Below are 16549 nucleotides of genomic sequence, written 5' to 3' on the forward strand. Positions count from 1 at the left end.
GTCTTGTGATTTTTATTAATCAGACTTGTTATTTGCCATAAGCAGCTATAGACTCAAAATAAATCAATATATATAGATACTTAAATAATTTATTAAAATTCTGATCTGGGTTCATGAATAGCTGAAGTCAAGGGAGTAAATGAGATCCTATCTCAATCCTATCTTGGTCCATCATCCGGCTCCTCACTCATCAATTTAGGTATGATGCTTCTCTGACCTTAGAGCTTGAGGATGCAGTTAATGTCATATTTGCACTGAAAAGTCTATTAATTGGGAGATATTGCGATGGGACGATCACTGAAGCAGTTTGCTGACCGATATTGGTGCGAACCTGAAAAGGCCTGTATCAATGAAATCAGCACCACAGAAGACCAATTTGGTGCAATTCTTGACACCATTATCCTTGCGAAGGTGGTGGACATGGCCTGCATCTTTTCGTGTATCCCGACTCGTTCATACTATCCCAGCTTTCATGAGTTAGTCATTTCTTGAATGTGAGAGCCTTCCTAATCCTGTCTGGTAGATTCGGGAGCCGCTGGAGCAATGGACCATGAAGTTGAATGAACTTTACACATCGCTTGGTGCATATAGGAACAGATCAATGCCAAGTCCATGGGCAACTAACCAACAAGAGAATGTCTATCACAATATTTGCCTCCTGGTGAACAACCAGAAGGATGAGTCCATCAAAACCTACACCAATGCCCTTTGTATTTTGGATGGCATCGCTTTTCATATTCACTCAGTGCTTTGCCTTGTAAGGGGGTCCAACACTGTTTAAATCAACTTCTGATTGTTTCTTTAGCATGGCAAAAACTTTCATTCGTAAAGGTAAGATTCCCTTAGTATTCATGGTACTTGCTCTAACTGTAAGGTTTGAACACTCAGACCACCTCAGAACTACAATGATCTTTGAGGAGACTTTTGAACAAAATGTGCAATGTTGGAAGAAAGCTTTCATTGATGCTGTTGCGATATCACCACTCCTGCTCATTCTGTACCCAGGTTCCAGGGAACATATCTCCATCTCACTTACTTTACAGGTAGGAGTTTTTTTTTACCATCTCGCAAAGGTATCACTGATGTTTGCTTGCAGGTCGGAGGACGACTTGCATCTTACGGAAAACCAGAACTCCTCCAACGTATTGAGGAAATGCTCTGGCGTTGTATTATCGGTGTCGCGTGGGGCTGTTGGACAAGTGACACTGGATTGACAAACTTCTTGACTGAGGCTGCACCATTGATCCAAGGTGACTCTGAGGGAGTGGATACCTGGTTTTCTGATGCATTTGCTGCCCTTGTTCAGTGTAACCAAATCCTTGGCCTGGAGGTTTGTGTAGGATTGGCAAATATTGCTCGGCTTAATAATAGTCAAAACTTTGAGGGAGCTTGCAAGGTGGGACCCCAGGCAGAACAATGCAGAGGACTTTCATCATCGCCGGCACAGAAACACCAAGTAAAATAGAAACCAAGGTCTTGCAGTGCCCCTCCTCAATTACTTCTTAATGCCTGCCACCTCTCAGCTTTTACACTTGGTTCGATACCCAAGGTTCACCGCCTCTTGACATTGCAAGTGGAACAATGGGGCCACAGACACTTTCCAGCGCTCTGGCCCCATCCACCAAACACTGGCTTGAACATTAACGACCTCCCCACCATTGAGCTCGGTCAAATTGGTGAAGACGGTTCTTTGTTTGTTTGAGCAAACAAGTATCCCTTCTTGTATCACTGAAAGAGGCAATGATCTACATCTGTATCAGCTAGCTGAAAGCAACTAAAACAAGATCACAACCTAGCTCGTTCTGGAACAATGGTTGAGTCTCCCCCCATTTTAGTGGGTGAAAGATACCGTACATTCTATCATTTGCCATTGCTTAGTAACATATGTCACCCATCCCTTTTTCGAAATCCTATAAATGATGTTTTTTTAGGAGGTTCAAGATCGAGTGTTGCTGGATGGATGGCATAAGTGCTGTATTAATGCCTCAGTTTCACTTTCTGTAGCACCCGCTGTAGAGTCAGCGCTGGTATATCGCCTGGATTTTGATTTGGCCATCAACAATCCTGTTTGCACTCTTGAATGTTTTTGTGACCACAACATACTAGTGGTTGGTGCAAAGACATCTCAGATCACTTGGACGCTGTCATCACTTTCTAAGATCGGAAATCCTGATGCAAATTGAGATTTTCAAGGTTTGTGTTTTTTGTTTGCAACATGACAATATATTAACACAGTATACAGACCACCAAGGACAGGGCCGTGACATGCATCTGTCTTTACATGAACTGCATGAAGAAAGCCAGGAAAACGAAGGTCTTACTTTGAGTGTGCTGATGTGCTCGGTAACGGCGAGTGACAAAAGGCTAGGGAATGGATATGAACACCACAACACCAAAACCCGCTACTACTCTACACTAATCACCAATATTATTGAGTTCGGGTGTTTCGAGTACGATAGAAGCACTCTGCAGACTTCAACAAATCAGGGAAAGGTTGTTTAAAGACGTATATTTGGTACTAGTGAGCTACACAAGATGTAATACTCACGCTAGCGGGGTTTTAAGACACGATTGGATGAATAGTGACTTGGGTTGAGCAACTGCGCTCGGTCTAACTCTGATACTTCGAAACTAGTGGCACTCTGGGCCAAATACTGGGTCTCACAAGCGGTCTACACTTGACTAGCAGCACCCTAGGCTCGACTAGTGGCACTCTTGGCCTAAGAACAAATACTTTAACTCCGAGAAAATACTTTAACTAACTTCGAAATGCTCTGAGTCACTCCAAGACGGAATAGTAACTTTAAGACACTTCAATTCATTCAATACTATAGGTGACTAAGCGACTAGTAGACACTTCGTTGAGGTTAAGCACAAAAGCCTTTAATTGGGGCACTAGAATATGGACTAGTAGGTCACAATTGCGGGGATGGCTTGCCTGGCATGTGAGGCCACCCCTTCTACTACTTATATACTACAGAGACAGGTACAGAATAAATATAAATAGATTCTTTAGGGGTAATATTGGTAAGGATATCTTGGCTAGTCATGAATTATGGTGAATAATCACACAATAGTCGGCCTAGCCTGTTCTTTCTGTCAGATAGTGGGTCGAGGGACTCTGCTATTGGGTCATTTCCACACCCTTTTCCCAGCGGTGCTCCACTAGTGACATGGCTATACGAATAGTCGGGTAACCGTGCCTGTAGCAACTGCTCGATCGTGATCAGGGTGCAGCCCGGCTATACTAGTGCCGATCGTATGAGATCTGTATCACACTAGCCAGATCTGGGCTAAGGGTTATGCCTTTACTGGTTCATTTCTAAGTCCTTTCAGAAGTGCTTGCATGACTAGTCATCCTGACTTAGGTGTTCATGCCCAGATCGGTCCACTAGCAACTGAATAGTCGAGATCTGTGTGGGTTCTTACTTCTTGTTTGGGCACTAGCAGCTGTATTCTTTACTAGTGACCGTATTTTACTAAGTCATACTAGCTTTGGAGGTGCTAGTCTGGTCAGCTGGTAGGGCTGACCCACTAGTGGTATCATTCCTAAGTCCTGACTTGACTAGTAGCATGCTAACTTGACTATCAGTCCGAAGTCTCAACTATAGCCCTTGATATACAACTAGTATAGGATAGACCTGCAACAGTATTGTTATAAAATCGCAAAATCTAGGTGTGAATGCATAGACGGTGTATCAACGTCATGATTTTTATGAGGTTAAGGTCTAGCAAAGAAAGTTAGTAAAAACATGGAAAGTCGAAGTCAGGATCACAAACCTGGCATAGCATGCTGGCATGCAACTGTTCGAGAAAAGAATGGTCGAAATATGCCAGATGGGTGTGGGAATGCTCGAGTAGGCAAAGAGGATGCTGGTACTGGAAAACACCATCAATGGAGGGCGAGAAGGTTTCAGATAGGCAGCTCACCAGTGAAATCACAGGGATGTGATTTCACTTTCCAATAAGTACCAGCATTATTCCGATAAAGCGACATTGTACAGTCCTCTTGACTGTGATATTTGTTTAGAATATGTGGGCATATTGGTCCCAGAGATATCCTACCAAATGTGTTAGCATTGGCAAGTCAAGGAATGAGGAACACGTACTTCGACCATTCAACCCATGCTTTAGACCCCAGATTGAATGAAGAAACTTCACCCGCAAGATTGTGTGCCTGCAAAGATATGCGGAAGCTGGCCAGGACATCACAAGGAGGATCATTGCTACAGAGGAGTGATTGTGTAACCATGGTCAGTTTGGGAGGAGCCTGGGGCCATGAGCAAGTTTGGCATTGAGGAGGCATGGCTATGGAGCTTATAAGGTGTGAGGGAGAATGTATGAGATGGAAAAACTGCAACAGATTTATAGCATGAGAAACAATTGGCAAGGCTATCACAATAGATAGACTTGTCAGACGATGTGCAATGCCGACTGACAAAAGGATGGTGGGAAAGCATAATAGCAATAGCATGTCATCAGAGTGGAACATATCCACTGAGAGCATGGTCAAAGTACAACTTTGACCAGGCCATGGCAGCGGTATGAACAGAAGGTTAACTCAGCTGGGCATCATGATCAGCTGTTATTTGGTGAGAGCCTCGAATGTAAACAAAGCTGGCTCTTTCAAAGTCTGACTCATAGCTGAATGCTGTACAATGAATGCTGATGAATGCTGTCATACAGCGTTCATGCCTTCACTATCACCAGCACAAGATCCCAATCACCTCAACACTGTAGCACAGTGTCTATGTGTTTCTCTCCTTCTACCTGCTTCTGGACATGCTGAATTCTCCAGAAAATTGGGCAGGTTTTCTATGCATGGAATCACCCAATATAACAAGCCCACCTGATCTTGTGCGGTTCATCACCTCACAGGGTGCAATTTTAATAGCATTATCCTAAACACTGTCATACAGAGTTTATGCATTACTTTCTTTCCATGAAACGATGACTATCTGCTCCTTCGTCTGTTAGACTGGCTTTTTGCTGTTGCAGTGTTTATAACAGCTATGTAAGTACAAGTATTTTACTCTATCAACATAGAAGCTGATGCCCAGGTATTGTTTAGGAGCCAACATACAACCTTGGGTGCAAAGTTAGAGCAGATGCCTGGACATTCTAGGATAACACACCATGAAATGCTGATAGAGGAAGCTCATAGCTAGCAGGATGATGCATATGGTTTGAATATATTTCCAGGTGAGTCAGCTCTCCATTGTAGCTTTCTCTGCCACCGGCTGACCTGAGTTCATCCAGATGAAGATCCTACTCAGCTTTCTGATGTCTCTCGAGCATGCGGCAATGACAGTAGAAATGCCATCAATGTTTGCTGCCTACAAAATCTGAGTGATGAACTATCTTGAGACTTGCCCCTTACCGTGACAGTTTGAATGTGGTCCTCCATGCCTGTGTCCAACTGGTGCACATTCAAGTCTCTCCTCTCGAAGACGTATACAATGCCATGGTCACTGCCACTTACTATCACCCTGCAGTTCTCAGCAAATGCAACCTGTCGAGGTCACGGCATCTTGGTAGCCTCGATAGGGAAGGTTTTGACCCTTACTCCATCTGACAGCTGGTACAGCACGACGCCTTGCACAGGGTCATCTAGGCAGAAGACATCCTTCTCACAGTCCATAGCTGCGTTCCCTCTTGGGCATCTGTTAGATTAGCCCCATGAATAACGAAAAAAAATTTACATCATTCCACCTGTATCAATTGACTCCATGATATTCCCATCAGTGCCTCTGAGGAAATAGCTATTCAAAGGCATCAAAACAGTACAAAGTGTAGCAGAATCGAGCCCACATTTTCCCATTATGGCAGCCAAATACAACGACATCCCTACTGTCACCATTCACATGAAAATGGACAGCTTTGGGATCGAAGCTGTTGATGGTCACTGAGAAAACGCTGTGTAACTGCATGTTCCTGTCAACTCGATGCACCTGCACAATGCCTTGTCGAGTAGTCATAGCCAGCCGACTGGAAGCCGGGTCGAAATGGAATGCAGTGATTTCACATGAGCCTACCATCCTCAGAACATATAGCTCTTTGAAATCCTGCAGTACTCAGCATTACAAAGTGTAGCTGAGGATGGTACTCACAGTAGTATTCTTTGCCTGCTTCCAACATGCCATGTAGCTGTTCAGTGTTCTGTACATGAGCACTTCATCAGAGTCATCCTCTCTTCTTATCCAAATCATTGCAGTGGTGTTGCCCCGTGATCCTGCAGCACTTGGCCGCTTTAAAAGCCTGTCATTTCATAGATCCCAGAAGCAAGTTCCGCCAGAGCCTAATGATGTTTAACATAGATTCAGTAGCATCAGCTGCAGGACTCACCTCCACTGGCCAGAAAGTTTCCCTTTTCAGTGATGGCTAAGCAGAAGACAGTTGTTGCATATTTGCCCTTTGCACAGCCACCATGTGAATCCCAAAATGGTCATACAGTAATGTGATACCACTGTTGCGACTGCAGCCTATTTACATGTGTAATTTTGCAATCTAAAGTGTTTTACACACATACTGAGATATAGTGAGCGAGCGGACTAAAACTATGCATCGACACTAATGCTATGCGGTGCAATGATATGGAATATAACTTATGGCATAAGAAGCAATGGGATTCTAAACAGGACTTAGTCACAGCACTGTACCTGACGGGCATGTGTGATGAGAAGGCCAAACCCTATACCCAATGCCTTAGGCTCTAACTTACAAGCATGCTCACGGGAGCTAGATAAAACCTTGAAGATTGCACTGACACTGAGAATACTTAGCGCCCTTGCTAACTGTGATGCATCGTACCTGAAAATCTGGGGAAATCCTTAAGCGAGATGACAGATATCACCAGCACAAACTGGGGCAATGGGCTTTGGCCGAAGTCTGCGAGCCCACGTCCCATTGTTCTGAGTCCCATTGTTAGAAGACTCACTTGTTGCCATGTCTACAAGAAGCCTCTGTGAATCCAAGAAAGAAGTCTTGAACAACATATGCCAGGACTGATAGTTCCGTATGCTTAGACCTGTCAGTCGCTAGAGAACAAGCCCGCAGGTGTTGGGAGAGCACCTCTTGGCATGCATTTAGTGAGCTCACTATAGAAATGAGACTAAAACTGGGAAGTCCAACTCGGATGCTCAGTAAGGCGGCGGTGGCAATGTGCTATGCATGTAGGAGTCTGGGTACTGCACGACGTTTGTAATTCTAATTCCCCTGTAGTATAAGTAGGCTGGTTACAGTAGGTAGAGGCCAAGTTTTGAGCCCCCGAGTTCCCGTGCATGTGTTGAAGGCGGTACCATAACAAAGGACCAGTTTGTGACTTCGAGCTGTGCATAGAATTAGCGAGCTCACTCAGAGAAATACAAGATACCCTTTTGATAAGACTTTTGAGAACTTAGTCAGAGTGAATACGAATCAGTGACGCTGTTTCTGTTCTGTTAAGTGTGATAAGTCTGTTTGGAGAATGTGTTGAAGTGGAAATCTGAGTTCTGTTCTGTTCTGTTCTGTTCTATTCTGTTTCAGTCTGTTCCGTGTCAGTTCTGTTCGAAGTTCCATTTCTGAATCTGTTTCTGAGCGCTTCTGAAGTGTTCTTGAGTCGAGATAACCTGCTGGAGTTAGTTGGAGAACCCCTACATACAGTTGTGTAGCGAGCGGGCTAAGTCAGTGCTTACCTGTGGTGTTCTTTTAGCGAGCTCACTAAAGTTTCGGCGTGTATTGCCTCTGTTTCTGTCGGGATCAGTGTCCCTTGTGTATTATAACTCAAATTGGCCTTGAAGGTTGCGTTGCGCCAGTGAACGACCTTCCTGTAAAAAGTTCCTAGACTTAGGAATTCATTAGAGAAAGCTTAGCTTCACTAAGAGCGCTGAGAATAAGAGAAACTCTTCGAGATATTGAAGTATAGTTGGATCGCATTAGAAATAATCGCTCCCCCTAGAACTTATGAGGGTGATTGTAGTTTGTGTAGTTGTGTGAGTGTGTGGGTGGGTTTTTGAGGTTCACCTTTTAGCCCGCTCACTATTCCACAGGTGCCCACAGCCAGCCTCTTCACCGTGCGAGCCAACTCACGTGTCAGGAAAAATAGCTATATTCTTTATTCTTCTTGTTTATTGGCTTAAGTTTTATCATTATTTTAATAATTGGCTTATCTTTGTGTTGTCTCCTCCTCCGCTACCCCTCTCTTTGATATCCCACCATGGCCCTCCACATAGGCTGCTCCCCAGTTCAGCCAACTGAACCTAACTGCTTCCCATCATCCTCACCGCCATCCAGAGTCCCACCCTACGCGTTTGATCAGAATCAACTCAATGCCATCATCCCTCGGTCTTCCCCTTCACTGCATGCCCTTGCATCATTCAATCTAGATGCATTCACACACTCTGCCACCCCAACCTTCTCGATCGACACTCGCCCTGATCAGCCACTGCATGTGACCTGTGCAGCTACAAGTAGCAAGAACAAGAAAGACGAAGATGTGTCTGGTTCTCAGGAATGTGACTATGATATTGAAGCTATGGACCATCGGATCTCTGGTAAATATGGGTTTGAATGGGACGTGAAGAATGGCTATGACCTCGAATGGGTGTCATTTGCTGATTTCAATGCCTGGCTTTTGAAAGAACAAAACTCTCATGGGGTAGAGTTCACAGTCAAGGAGCACAAACCCAATAAAGCCCCCCTGGATCAACAAGTTTGGCACATGAAGCACGTCTATGTCTGTTCTCGCCAAGGAAGCGGTGGGAAAAAGAACTATGAGTGCAAGACAAATCACAGTCATAAAATCTCGCATAAATGACTGGATGGTGGCTGTCAGAGTCAGATTACTATCAAGATGTACCCGAACACCACCGTAATATGAGGACTCTATAATTCAACACACTCGCATCCTATTGGCAATGAAAATCTGGCTTACACCAACATCTCGAAGGATACTCAGGCTTTGGTGTATGAGAAGCTTCTGCAAGGAATCAGCTGCAAGGAAGTGGTGCATCAGAATATTCTCATGCTATGATACCGGAAATGACTGATGACACTGATGAACACATAAAGGTGAAACAGATTCAGGGCAGTGACTTCGACAAATCCCACACCACTTCAGCAAGAACACTTACTCATGATAAATTGATTACGTATCGCAATGTCGCTCGTGTTGATAGCTCTAAGGAGACTCAACTGATTCGATTGGATCGAAGCGATGATATTTCAGTTCTGAAGCACGTAGAAAAACTTCGGGAAGGTGGTCATTTTGTCTTTCTAAAAGGTACTCAAGATTTGGCACCACCGGGAACTGGAATAGATCTATCGGTGTTCATTTTGATTATTCAAACGAAGTATCAGAAGGAATGTTGGAGGCTTTATGGTCAGGCACGCTTAGCTTGTATAGATGCAATGCACAACACTTCATACTACAAGGGCCTTAGCTTGTTCACCATTGTAGTCTGGGATAATTGGGGGCATGGTATGTTATTTTAGGCTCGCTTTGGCACTCATGTCTCATATGGATCAAATTTAGGAATGCCAATCGCCTGGATGATGTTGTCAGATGCAACACAGGTCATGATTGAGTTTTTTCTGCATTCCATTCGTACCGAAAGTCCTTTGGTCATCCCCAAAGAATTCATGACTGATCGCGATCATGGCCAGATCAATGCCATCGAACTGGTCTATCCTGAGCCGAAGGTTTGCTGGTGCAAATGGCATGTTTTACATGCTTGGCGGCAGCATTTTGTGATGACAGCTTACCCTCTGCTCTGGGATTTACTCCAGAAATAGGTACGAACATCAAATCAGGACAAATTCGACTCAATTTGGCAGTCAATCCTGACTCTTGAACCTCATCATTGCCCACCATCCGTGATTTCATATCTCAGAGAGTACTGGCTCGATTACAAGCCCTACTGGTCTGCCATCTACCACCAGGACAGAACCATTCTGGAAGAATGTGATACGAACATGCTTGTAGAAGTGTGAGTCGTTATTCATCTGCACATCACAGCTTTCTGACCAACTACGACAGCTGGCATCATTTGTTGAAGGGCCATTTTGGTGAAGGCAAGCGCAATCGCCATCTCGATCATCTGATATATCTCTTAGTTGTGGTCTCAATGCACTATTTCATTCACTGACATTCAAGACAGGATGCTGGCCTGGAAGGACCAAACCTCGAAGTGCAAGCATGACAGCAAGTGGAAGACCATGCAAAAGCAATCAGCCAAACAGACATTACAGAGCTAGCAAATGATTCAGCCTCGGTAATATCCTATCGGCTATCTTCTCAAGGTGACCCATCGAAGCATTATTTGGTCAAAATTCATACAACCACTGCTAGATGTTCTTGTCCAGCATTTCTGCGGCTACTTTACTGCAAGCATGTCTGTGCTGTGCAGTATCATTATCCGGATTCTTGCAACCAACTCAGAGTTGCCTTACTTTCAGAAGTGCCATACCATCCGGTCTCTAATGACTCTCGCAGTTCAACGACATCAATCTCTCCCTCGACAACTACAGCAGCTGACACGGTGATGAGCCTCCAGGCTCTGTACGCTCAGAATTTGCGGATTTTACCAGATATTTAATTCCCCAGCCACCACACAAACCTACTATTTCAATCCCGGCAATATTGCTTAATGCTGCCAATTATCCTTCCCCACTTGTCAATTACACGCCCCTTTCACTAATTCCACCAGTCTTCTTTCATTAATTCTGCCAGGCACCTGATTGTCGATCTCACGGATTTAGAATCCCATCTGATTGCCTAGCACAGCCGCAATTCCGCAGCACAGCCACAATTCCGCAGCTCAAATAGCAATTCCGTGGCATTAGCTCTAATGCCGTGACCTTTCCTCAGTCTTTACTAAGGCTGTTATACCGCCAAGAGATTGCCGCAAGCATCTACTTCAGTACACTTGCTTCAATGTACTTTGCCGCAGCAACACAGCAGCTCAAAATTCTGGAGATCGGTGGCATTCTTGCTAATCACTTCATCTATATGCGGTAAATCCATATGGGTGCTGTTACTTTCGAACCACAGTACACAGTAAAACCGTACTTACTAAGGACTCGCATCAAGTATTCTAAATTTATTCCGGACTCGTAGTATAAAAGCTAGTATACATCACGGAAAATAGTAGTTGCTAGACACAAGTTACTGGACACTAGCTATCATCCATGTATGGAATACAAGACTGGTATGCTCAATTTCAAATGAGATCGGTACCTTAATACCCTGGATACCTCTATATTACTTCATATAGAGATATATTTTTTATATGTAATTAATATTACTATTTTAAGATACCTCTTTGTATATCTAAATATAGTTAACATGCATAATATGACACTGCGCTGCTAGAATACTTGCATGATCTGCAGGGATTTTTTGCATTCAGATTTCCCTGTAATCAAGTATGTCAAACAATAGTGTCAATAGTGGTATCAAGGTGTAGGATGGGTGGGTAGCAAAAACTAAGCTTATCAAGCATTCAGTCATTCAGTCTGTGCTTCAAATCTTTGAGGCATTGAAGCAAGATAAAGTAATGGAAGAAAATCATTACATCACTCAGTCACTATCTTGTACACAAACCCTGTTCTAAGACCTTACTTGTGCCTCATATATTCTTTGAAGGTCCAATAGTATTAGGAATATACCAAAATCTGGATATATGAATATAAGATGAAGAATATTGATTAAAATACAGTAAGATTGAAAAGAAAGCATGTATATTATTAGAAAACACTATACTATTTCAATCAGATATTCACATGACATACAATGAGGTCTTTTTGAACTTTTTTGTCTCTAGAATTCATTAATACATATACTATACTGTATTCATATCATGTCTCATATATAGGATTATAAAAGATCAGAACTTGTATAAATATGACAACAAAATTTATATTCCAAGCCTTCAACAGTATGGTACAGGCTCATATATATGGTATTCATATCTGCTATATATACAGATACAGTGGCTATTCTTATATGCAGTGTTTATATACTAAATATCTGGCTACACTTATTATTTTGTAAAATTTGTGACAAGAAACTCCGCTCGATGTGACATATGTCACACTATGGCCATCCAGCTCGATGAGGTGTGACGTGACAAAGTTCATCCAGCTGGATGGGCTGTGTCACATCACACCTTATTGAAATTCAATTAAAAAAATTCAACTTCATATCTCAGTTTACTATACTTGTTATAACAGTTTGAGATATGATTGTGTTTATAATCAAAGTTTTGTCTAAGTTGTTATAGCTATTTAAAGCTATTTAAACTGTTACTGCATAGAGAATTTAGCATTGTAGCCTAAAATATTAAATTTTATAATCATTTACTTGTTTAATATTAGACTAGAATGCTCAGATAATATTATTGTAGTACTTGGGAGATTTCTAGTATCTCTTGTTGAGATATCAAATATGCTGCACTTCCAATGGCCGTTACTTATTGTTCCATCCCTTTCTATAGTATAATTCTATTTTTAGTAGTATATATGGTAGTGTACCTTGCAATTGAGCTCCTTACATGTTTGTGAGGTTCTCTGCTTATCTCAGAGTCCCCACTAGTCACCAACTCAAGCTATTTGTACTTAGCATACTCTAGGGCTGCGCACTGTACTGTACACAGTATACGGCCGTAAAGCCATGGTCTCAGACGGTCACGGAAATATCCGTATACCGTACCGTATGCTTAGTTTGAAAGCTTTGTCGGTGTCAGTATGGGTGCTTTACGGCCGTCTACGGCCGTTGACAACCGTGCAAAATATATTTACTCATATAGACTTACAAGCACAGTCCCCTGTTATTTTATGTGTGAATATGACAAAATCACAAACATTAGGTACAGAGAGAACAAATGGGCCATGTTGAGTGAGGCCAGAGGTGCCCAAAAAATAAAGTAAGGTTACATGCATTGCCTGAATGCGAGTGAGAGATTGATGAGGTGGCGAATAGTCAAACTTTGAAGGAGTGGCAAAGTAAAGGAATTGGCTCATGGCTATTTTGTGTCAAAAATTTACTCAGGAAAAGGCTCTAGATAAGACTACAAAAGTATTTAAAATATACGCCATAATACGACGTTGTACGGCTGTCTGTTGGAGCTCCTGACAGCGACGGAACAACCATACACCGTACCGTACAAATGGCCATTAGGGTGCGTTCGGCTTCGGTCCATATTCCGTATAACGGTTACCGAAAACCGTACAATACGGTGACGGCGCGCAGCCCTAGCATACTCCAACATCTCTTAATAAGGTAGATTGTTAAAATAATATCACAGCTATCTTATAGTGTTTTCTAATGTTTACTAAAGCTGCAAACTTTATTTATAAGGTGTATACAGATCTATATCAATAATATATTTGTTAAAAATACATTCATCCAAATTTTAGTGATTAGCATTTATAATAATTGTTCTGTATATGTGCACAACTAATGTGTCTGAGGTCCTATTACTATGTATAGTAGATACAAATAGATACAAATACCGGTTATTGTCATAACCGGAGCATACCAGTCTTGTATTCCATATCCATGTTATCGACCACCGTTATCGCTTGTACTCGCTAGGAGATAGACAATAACAGCATAGTCACTTCGAGTTATACTCTCTGTCACGGCTTTTCTTCTAACGGTATTGGCGTACGCTCATATTGCACCAATACACGGAATTTGGTGTCCACAACTCGCTTTTATCTTTTAATCTGCCAGCATCATTTCACTTTCACCAGCCAGCATTGTTTTCATCAGTTTTCACCTTCTACGTCGCCATCATTTTACCCAGCTCAGTTCAGGATCATTACGTCCCCGTGTGGACTCAGATTAGGATCATTATTGCCGCCAGTAGCATCTGTCACGGAATTTTGGTCAACAGCTTCAGTATAGGATCATCAGTCACGGTATTTGGTATCTTGCCATCAGTTTCAGTATAGGATAGTCTCCGTGTAGACTCAGGATTAGTATCAGTTTCGTTTTGCCGTCGTTAACCTCAGTATAGTTTCAGTTTCAGTCCAGCCCAGTCCCAGCCATCGTTTTGCCATCACTAGTTCCCCCTCATATCATCGCCAGTTCATCTTATCTTCGTTTTACCGCCAGTTTCTCGTTTCTTGACTACAGTCTTCGTTTATTGCCGTCACGGTATTTGTTATCTTGCCAATGGTATTTCTCTTTGACAGCATTTTCTCTAATTCCGTCAACATCGCCCATGGCTTTTACTAGTTAATTGCCGTCACTTCATCCATGGTTTGCCGGTATTCCCAGTTATACCGGATTCCGTTCCTTCTCATCTATTGAGACCCTTCCCGGCTTACAGCCAACGTTTTCTAGTACTCAATCGTTAAGGGTACTACTTCGCTGACTGAAAAGTCGCAGTGTATACTTGCGTTCTTGAGGAATTCATTGCACGGAGGTGCACCGAAACACTCGCACAACAACAAAGCCTTTATTGCTGCTACGCGCCATTTGCCATGAACTCCTCTAGAGTTTTGGTTTTTGCCATTGCCACGGAAGTTTAGGCTCATCATTTTGATGATGGGGTGTACCCCGTTTTGAACTTGGATTATATTTTCTTCATAGTAATATTCAGTTAGCCAGATTTAGTAGTTACAGATAGTTTAGTCCGAGTTTAGAAGTAGATTACCTCAGCAATCCACCCTTTGACTCATACCACCACCTCTCCCCAAAGTACTTGCAGGATGAGGCATTGCTCTAGCACCTATAGAGCACCTCATTCACATCAGCGGACCTTGCTCTTGCTCATCAAGTGGTGACTCAGCTCCAAAATCTTGCTCAAGAATTAAGGTCAAAACCCAAGGCTCAAACTGGGGAAAGTCTTCACTTGCTCAGTCAACAGATTTCGAGTTTTTCAGCAGAAACAGCAGTTTCCATTGTACCAGGAACAAAGATCAAGATTGGCCCCTACAAGGGGTCCGACTGGAAGACCACTGCCACTGCAATGGGATCAACGAGGACAAAACCAAAAGTCATTGGCCTGGAGATAAAAACTGGTGCCAAGCAGAAATACACACATGGGTGACCCATATGCTGGTGGCGAGAAATCAGGTAAGAAATCAAAACCGGATGCATAAGAAGCACCATTGATGTATCTTCCCTTATCACCCTCTCTTTTCATCACGTACTAATCTACTGATGCAGGTCTCAACATATTTCGACAAATGATAACTTCGAGAATGGACAAACTGATTTAACGGCCCCTCCCGCTGCAAATTCCCTCTTGGATTCCAATATCGATCCTATTCTGATGGCGCAGTCATTGCCAGAGCATGCTCCTGATCCCATGGCAATAGTTATATCCGAGTCTTCGGTATCATATCAATCGAGATCCCAAGCATGAGAACATCAAGATTCCTGCCATACTTCTTTTGATCCAGCTACGTTTGACATTCAGGACCTGAAAGCTCTTCAAGGATTTGGTCGAGATCGTTTAAAATTGCTTGCATATCACTACGGACTGCTGGTCAAAGGAAAGAACACAGAACTGGCCTTAGCTATCCACAATGCTCCTGCTCTTATTCCCTCTTCCAAGCCCCTCTCTTCGAAGTGTCGTCATACTGCTGCACTACCACCACTTCAGCTACCCATGACAAATTACTCACCAAATCCGAGAAGCACCTTTGGTCCTCATTCAGTGGCAGTACCATTCTATATGCCCTCATCACAGTGCTTATTACCTCACCAATAGCTATTACCATACCACAGATTCATACAAGACAGAAGAATAGTTCTTATATCTATCTAATATATGCACATAATGGCTCTCTCTCTGATATAGTCTATCTATGACTTCAATCAATCTGTTTAAGTTCGAAAACTCACTGTTCTGCCACTGTGCCAGTTGTGCCAGTGAAATGCCGAAGTATAGTTAATTTAATAATGAGTAAATACATATATCAATGACAAATTTGTTGCCTAAGTACTTAAAATCGATGGACTTATTCAAAAAGCGACGGGAGAGGTGGGGAGAGGTGCCAATTGCAGCCAAACACAACCACATGGCTTCCATTTTAGTGGTGTCACGTCACCATCATGAAGGGTGAATTTGACGCAACTGCAGAAGACCACAGCATGTGAGGACTGAAGGGTTTGTTGGAGATGATAATTGGTTGGCATTGATCAAGGTTGGTATGGGGGAGGGATATGCAAGGCAAGGTGGTTATATGCTGTTCTCTGATTATCTCCCTTTCCAGCATTTTTTTTGTCTTTACTCGTAATGATAACCTCAACATGGTTGCTTTATGAGGCCAATGACTCTCATTGTTATACTGAATGTCAGCTGCTCACATTGTTTCCTGAGTTCAGAAGTCTCCAATTGTTTATGAGGGCTGCAATTGTCAAGTTTTCCACATGGAACTTGGGCGGCCCATACTACCAGCTTATCACTATGACAACATGCATTGTTTCATGGGGGAGGGTTGCAACTTTTTATTGAGCACTTCAAACTCGCACTTTTTTGTTTAGTCCACTGTTATCATTAGGATGGGCAATCCCTATTTTTGCCTACTATAATGGGGGTCCTCTATATAGACT

At 42.8% G+C, this 16549-nt stretch overlaps 4 protein-coding genes across 4 annotated transcripts; 3 read left to right on the forward strand and 1 right to left on the reverse strand.

Moving 5' to 3' along the window:
* Positions 1–285: 285 nt before the first annotated feature.
* EV420DRAFT_1485438 (uncharacterized protein) lies at positions 286–1702 on the forward strand (the record flags this gene model as incomplete). Its single annotated transcript, XM_060470215.1, has 5 exons — positions 286–411; positions 524–710; positions 806–831; positions 1097–1330; positions 1550–1702. 5 exons carry the CDS (start codon positions 286–288, stop codon positions 1700–1702), a joined length of 726 nt encoding a protein of 241 aa, XP_060324151.1.
* Positions 1703–4929: 3227 nt separating this feature from the next.
* Positions 4930–6209, reverse strand: EV420DRAFT_1485439 (uncharacterized protein; the record flags this gene model as incomplete). The annotated part of the gene is made up of 10 exons (XM_060470216.1): positions 4930–4989; positions 5136–5164; positions 5246–5336; positions 5381–5443; positions 5483–5512; positions 5567–5663; positions 5703–5762; positions 5812–5951; positions 6036–6065; positions 6111–6209. 10 exons carry the CDS (start codon positions 6207–6209, stop codon positions 4930–4932), a joined length of 699 nt encoding a protein of 232 aa, XP_060324152.1.
* Positions 6210–8194: 1985 nt separating this feature from the next.
* EV420DRAFT_1649798 (uncharacterized protein) lies at positions 8195–8794 on the forward strand (the record flags this gene model as incomplete). The annotated part of the gene is made up of 1 exon (XM_060478361.1): positions 8195–8794. The coding sequence occupies one exon, from the start codon at positions 8195–8197 to the stop codon at positions 8792–8794; it is 600 nt and encodes a 199-aa protein (XP_060324153.1).
* A 1049-nt stretch (positions 8795–9843) lies between these two features.
* Positions 9844–10124, forward strand: EV420DRAFT_1278490 (uncharacterized protein; the record flags this gene model as incomplete). The annotated part of the gene is made up of 2 exons (XM_060468086.1): positions 9844–9965; positions 10016–10124. Coding segments are annotated over 2 exons (231 nt in total), but the record flags the coding sequence as incomplete, so codon positions are not given.
* Between the last annotated feature and the right edge of the window lie 6425 nt (positions 10125–16549).

This window comes from Desarmillaria tabescens (genome assembly GCF_030435595.1).
Source record: "Desarmillaria tabescens strain CCBAS 213 chromosome Unknown EV420scaffold_66, whole genome shotgun sequence".
Classification (NCBI taxonomy): domain Eukaryota; kingdom Fungi; phylum Basidiomycota; class Agaricomycetes; order Agaricales; family Physalacriaceae; genus Desarmillaria; species Desarmillaria tabescens.